The 6,514-nt window shown below is 36.2% G+C and overlaps 1 protein-coding gene across 1 annotated transcript in view; it reads left to right on the plus strand.

The window, feature by feature from the left end:
• The window catches only part of SMARCA1 (SWI/SNF related, matrix associated, actin dependent regulator of chromatin, subfamily a, member 1), a 44,096-nt gene extending 37,824 nt beyond the window's left edge, over positions 1–6,272 (plus strand). The window contains exons 9-10 of the mRNA XM_060182641.1: positions 4,608–4,718; positions 5,794–6,272. Coding sequence (XP_060038624.1) covers positions 4,608–4,718; positions 5,794–5,865 — 183 coding nt within the window. The 3' untranslated portion in view covers positions 5,866–6,272. The remainder of the gene's footprint in view (positions 1–4,607; positions 4,719–5,793) is intronic.
• The last annotated feature ends 242 nt before the right edge of the window (positions 6,273–6,514 follow it).

Raw genomic sequence — 6,514 nt, forward strand, 5'->3', positions numbered from 1 at the left:
GGTACATGTTCTGTCATGCGTGCTGTGGGGTATGTCTCTTTTGTATAGTGATTTAATAAGGACTGGCAAGATTGTGGGATAAGAGGAGTACAATTCCATACACTTCCCGCCACCAGTGTTCCATATCCCATCCCTTCCACTGGAAACTTACCTATTCTTTATCCCTCTGGGCGTTTGGACCAAAGAGCTTTATGGGGTGCAGAAGGTGTAAGATCTGACTTCTGTAATTGCTTCTCCGCTGGACATGGGCACTTACAGGTGTATCCTTGGGGCGTGTGTGTGTCTGTCTCTGTCTCTTTGAATGAGAAGTGATCCAGAGCCAGGGAAATTGTACATGCATGAAGTCCTGGATCCACACACAAAAAGATAGTTGTATCTAGAGAAAGTGACATTATCTGGCTAGGAAGATAATATCTATACTGCCCATTTCTTGGTGCTTTTCTTAAGAAAGTTAGATAATTTTTCTGTGACTGGAGTGTAGTTAGTGACAGGTTAAAAGAAATGAAGGTAAGAATTTATTATACAGTCTGTATATAGCCATCTGAGGTATTCTCCTTTACTCAAATGAAACTGTCTCAAATGTTATTTTTCTTTTAAATCATCTGTATGAACCAAGAATATATACAAAGATATCTGCAGTCACAGGCAACTATCACTTATTGAGAATAATAATAGCCAGAGGGTATGACTTAATGAGTCAAGATCAGCTTCACATAAAGACTCTATCTATTTTCCCTAGAAACCAGCAATCAAGTTTCATCAGGGTCAGCTTAGCCCTTTCCTATAATAGATAAATTGAATAACATGCTATTTAATTTGTATGTGTGTTATGGAATGAAACTATGAAGAATATTTAGCCTGCTTATTAAAAATACCACTATTATTTGGGCAAGTAAGCAAATTCCAGTATGACTTTTCCTAAATTCTTTGGTAATTGAAGATGCACAGCCGACTTGAACATACATATTACATGTGTGTTTTTCGTTCTTTGGATTCTCTTAAGTAAAATTCTTTCTTAAGGTTTTCTTAAGTCCACTCCTGCCTCCCGAAATTTGATTTGGTCTCTCAAAAAGTGGCATCATGGGAAGGAATTAGAAGTGTGTACAAATTCTGATACTGGCTCATGTGACCTGCTCAAGCTCTGTGGTTCAGCTGCCTTTTCTGTAGAATTCAGGGGGTTCTGTGGTGATTAGTTGTCTAACCCTTTCACTGTCCCTGACACTAAACATGCTTCAAGTGCTGGCTCTCTTCTCCCTAGTCTTCACTCTATCTTAGGTAGTCTCTTGTACCTTTTCTGTGGCATTGTCCCTTTTCTTTTTTTTATCTCCTTTTTTAAAATTTATTTTTATTATTATTTTTTTATTTAAGAAAAGATAAATTAACAAAACCATAGGGTAGGAGGGGTACAACTCCACACAATTCTCACCACCCAATCTCCATATCCCACCCCCTCCCCTGATAGCTTTCCCATTCTCTATCCCTCTGGGAGCATGGACCCAGGGTCATTGAGGGTTGCAGAAGGTGGAAGGTCTGGCTTCTGTAATTGCTTCCCCGCTGAACATGGGCGTTGACTGGTCGGTCCATACTCCCAGTCTGCCTCTCTCTTTCCCTAGTAGGGTGGGTCTCTGGGGAAGCGGAGCTCCAGGACACATTGGTGGGGTCTTCAGTCCAGGGAAGCCTGGCCGGCATCCTGATGACATCTAGAACCTGGTGCATTGTCTCTTTTCTGGAGAAGGGGGAGAAAAAGATAAGATTCCTGCAGACCTGCTTTACTGCTCATGAAGCATTTCTCCAGCAGATGGGGAGTAGGGGCTTAAACCCGGGTCCTTGCACATGGTGATATGCGTGCTTAGTGGTGTGCCACCGCCTGCCCCCCTGCTGCTGTTTTTGCTTATGGGTCAAATGTTCTGGTGTGACCATAATTTTGTGTCTGCGTGTTGTCACTTCTGAAAGCAGTCGTTACAGGACTCAGAGCCAGGTGAAGGTGGCTTACATCATGGCTCTCAGTTACCAGATGTGTGACCTCAGTATCCTCATTTTGAAATGGGAACTTTTGTCAGGTTCATTTTTTCAAGATTTCTCCACTGCTTCTCTATTAACTGACACACAGCACTGTATTCATTTTAGCTGTTTGACACTGATTTGATATGGGCATATGTTGTGAAATTTGCAAAGTTTAAATAATGTAAGAGTTTTGCTCTCTGCCTAGAACATGCCAGTATTTTATAAGGTTATTTTTGATAAGTTAATAGTTGTAATGGGTAGTTTTTTTTTTTTCCTTTTCTTGGTAGATTGGTTTTCTGGCACCATTGGGGCATGAGTTTGAAAGCAAAATGTTTGGGTAGTTGATAATGTTTGCACATGTAACATTTCCTCTATTTCTGTTTATGCCAGTTTCCTAGAACTTATTTATTTAGAAAGATAAAACTATATTTTAATAAAAGACTTGCCATTTCTGAAAATGCTACAGATTGCTCAAAACCGAAATGTTCATTGCGGAAAATATAGAAAATGCAGGCTGGTATAAAGAAGAAAATGAAAGTTATTATTGGTCCTATTTTCAGATGTAGTTGCTGTTAACCACTAGTAAACTGAAATTAATATTCTCTCAGCTATTTCCTTGTATATATGTAAATAATAAAGTATGTCCGTGTATTCCATTTCCAATTTGCCAAAAACTTTGTTCCCAGTATTCCTTTGCTAAAAATAGCACTCTAAACATTTCTTTGTATATAGCTCTCATTTCCTTATAGTAAGTTTCTAGAAGTGAATTTGTTAGGGTATGGAAACGTAAAGATGCTTCCTTGATATTTTTAAATTGCTTTCTAGAAAGGTAGTGCATTAGTCTGCTTGGGCTTCTATAGCAAGTTACTGCAAATTTACTTAAACAAAATGTTCTCTATGTGGAGAGTGCAAGGCCAACATCAAAGTGCTAGCAAGACTGGCTTCTTGTCAGCTCTGTATCCCTGGCTTATAGATGATGCCTTCTTACTGTGCCCTCACGTGACCTTACCTTGTACCAACAGAGAGAGAAAGAGAAATTTGGTTGTATTTCTTTCTTGTCTTTTAAGAACCACAGTTCTAACAGATTGGGGCCTCACTCTCCCTATCACCTTACCTAGCCTTTATTACCTCCTTAAAGGCTCTCTGTCTGAACATAGTTACAGGGGAGGGGTTAAGGGTTCAATATGTGAATTTTGGAAGGGGACACACGATTCAGTTCATAGCTGACAGTGATATTGGCATCCTATTATCAGTAAGTGACTTCCCATTTCATATCCTTACTGCTTACAGTGATACACACACACACACACACACACACACACACACCATTGCTACTTTGATGAGATTGGTAGTATTATACTTTGTACTTCTTTGTTCACTAGTTAAAGATGTTTTTTTTCCTTGGGGGGTTATTTAGTGGTTCACAGTTTGGTCTTTAACACATAGGCATTAGGTGTGTGTGTGTGTGTGTGTGTGTGTGTGTGTGTGTGTATTTTCCATTATTGTACTTTGGCCAGATATTTTTGGGGGGTCAGGATTCTTAGTTTTAGTAAACTTACATTCCCTTTGAATATTAAGCTGATTTAAAAAAAATCAGACATTGGGAGTCGGGTGGTGGTGCAGCGCATTAAGCGCATGTGATGCAAAGTGCAAGGACAGGCATAAGGCATAAGAGCCCCTGTCTCTCCACCTGCAGGGGAGTCGCTTCACAAGCGGTGAAGCAGGTCTGCAGGTGTCTCTCTTTCTCTCCCCCTCTCTGTCTTCCCCTCCTCTCTTCATTCTCTCTGTCCTATCCAACAACAACGACATCAACAACCACAACAATGTTAAACAACAAGGGCAACAAAATGGAAAATAAATAAATATAAAAAAATTAAAATAAAAACGAGAAAAATCAGAAATTTTTTGTTTACAAATAAATTATCTTTTAAAATCTTACTTATCCTTTGATATTAGGCCATCATTGTCCTATCACATGTAGATTCATGTCATCAGTACCACCACCACTAGCTCTTTATAGTCACACCTATTCTTCCTCCACTAAATTGCCAATTATTAATGATGTCTCCATTTCTGACTTCTGTCATTTCAAAACTATTACAGGAGTGGAATAACATGGTATATAATCTTTTGAATTTGACTTTCCTTTTAACTCAGTATTATTCTGGAGACTCATGTAGATTCCCTGCATGTATTGGCATTTCTTTCCTTTTTATCACTGAATAATGCTTAATAGATGTACCATAAATATTTTTTTTTATCAATTGACCTATTGAGTGACATTTAACCCACTCCATTATTTTTGGTGGAATCTATTAATACCTTGTGCATCTGCTGTTTTGAAGAATTTCACTTTTAGAAATTTGGTTCCACAAAATGACACAAAGAAGTATCACTTTTTAAATTTTAATTTATTTATTAAAAAAGAGAAACACTGACAAAACCATAGGATAAGAGGGATACAACTCCACACAATTCCTACCACCAGAACTCTGTATCCCCTCCCCCAATAGCATTCCTATTCTTTAACTCTCTGGGAGTATGGACTTTTTAAAGATAATGATGTGGTTGCAAAAATTTGAACATTTCATTATTTGGTTTAGGAATTCCAGAGGCGCTGTAATACTCTGATTTCATTGATTGAGAAGGAGAATATGGAAATTGAGGAAAGAGAAAGAGCAGAAAAGAAGAAACGGGCAACTAAAACTCCAATGGTAAAATTTTCAGCATTTTCCTAACTTTTAGGTAGATCTCATTTTTGCACAATTAAAATGACTATGTTACGTTTAACAATACAATGGTACATAGTATAAAATTTTGTTGTATAAAATGGTGGTTTGTTTCTGACAGAAAAAAAAAAAAAAAGAATCACACCACAACCATGTTTTCTATTGGTATGCAATACATGTGGCCAGGAACTCTCTAGAAATAGGGCTCAGTATTTTTAAAAATGAGTCCTCAAGATTTTTAGCAGAAATATAATCAAGTCTTTTAACTGAGGTAAGAGCTATTCAAGGGGGATGAGAAGGGTGAGATGGGGCTGAGGTTGAAAGCGGGGCATTTTGTTCTAGTCAAGTGAGGTGTTTGGTCTTTGTGGAGCAGTGAATGCAAATGAGAAGTTTGAGTAGACAGGGAATGTTTTATTTGGTAATAAGTCAACTGTTTAATAATATAATGACTTGATTTAAGCCAGTATGGTTGCTTCGTGTAACTAAATTTTGAAACTCTTTTATAGATTATACTGAGTGTGGTTAACTGAAGTACCATATTTGATTAAATATAAGATCCCTCCCCTTGTAAGACACAGCACTATTTTATGTACGACTAAGAAAAAAATGCAGCTTATATAATTTATTATCAAGTTTAAGATGCAGTTTGATTTCAGAAATGCTAAAATGAGAAATTTGCATCATAGTATATATGAAATATGGTATTTTAACATCAGTCATAAGGTTTTAAAAATTTAACTCATAAACAACAACAAAAAAATTTCAGAAAAATTTAAATGTTAAGTAGTTATTTAAGATAAGAGTATATTTACAGTGCCATGTGTAAGTAGACACATGAAGATTATTTTTGATGGGTGTTTTATGTCTTAAGAAGGAATATAGTAGAAAGCTACTTTACATTTTGTAGTTGGTCTATATAGAGCATTAACAGTTAATATAGCATTTAAGTGAATATTCATGTTAAAATCTTTTTTAATGCATTTACATCCTAGATTTAACATTGTTGGGCCATTTAAAATGTGCATTTTGGAGCAGAACATTAAATCTGTTTCCATTTTAGTCACAGAAAAGAAAAGCAGAGTCAGCTACTGAGAGCTCTGGAAAGAAGGATGTCAAGAAGGTGAAATCCTAAAGCATAGAAATAAAATTTTAAATGGGAAACTGCTATTTTCTTGTTCCCATCTTCAAATGCTAATTGCCAGTTCCAGTGTATTCATGGTACTCGATGAAAAAAAAATTCTCTTGGTTTTGATTTCTTGCATATTTTTTATATTTTACAATGCTTTCTACCTGAAATGTGTAGCGTTATATTTTATGCATTCTAGTATTTTTGTGTACTGTATTTTGTGCATTCCATGTTTTCATTGAAATCCTCAGTCCTCGTTCTTTAAAATCTTGTACTGAGGTTTTAGCTTTTCTATGTTTTATATGCCGCTGCTTTGAAAGAGAACCTAGATTCTATAACTGTATTATTGTTGTTTCATACTTTAAATTTATATGGCTGTGGAAAAATCAATTAAAATGATTTGAGGAGAAAAACTTTTTCAGTTCTTTGTTGCTGTCTTTTCTATTGAGTACGTATTTGTATGTGTTTCTGCATGCTGTGATTAGCATATTAATTGTTTCTTTGAGGTCATCTAAAATCTTTTTCCCAAAGGAATAAAGGGTGGGAAAAGAAATAAATATTTAAAAAACTAATATTTGATACTGTAGATTTGTATGTGTTTCTGCATACTGTGATTAGCATAATAATTGTTTCTTTGAGGTCATCTAAAATCTTT

Source organism: Erinaceus europaeus, chromosome X (assembly GCF_950295315.1).
Source record: "Erinaceus europaeus chromosome X, mEriEur2.1, whole genome shotgun sequence".
NCBI lineage: Eukaryota > Metazoa > Chordata > Mammalia > Eulipotyphla > Erinaceidae > Erinaceus > Erinaceus europaeus.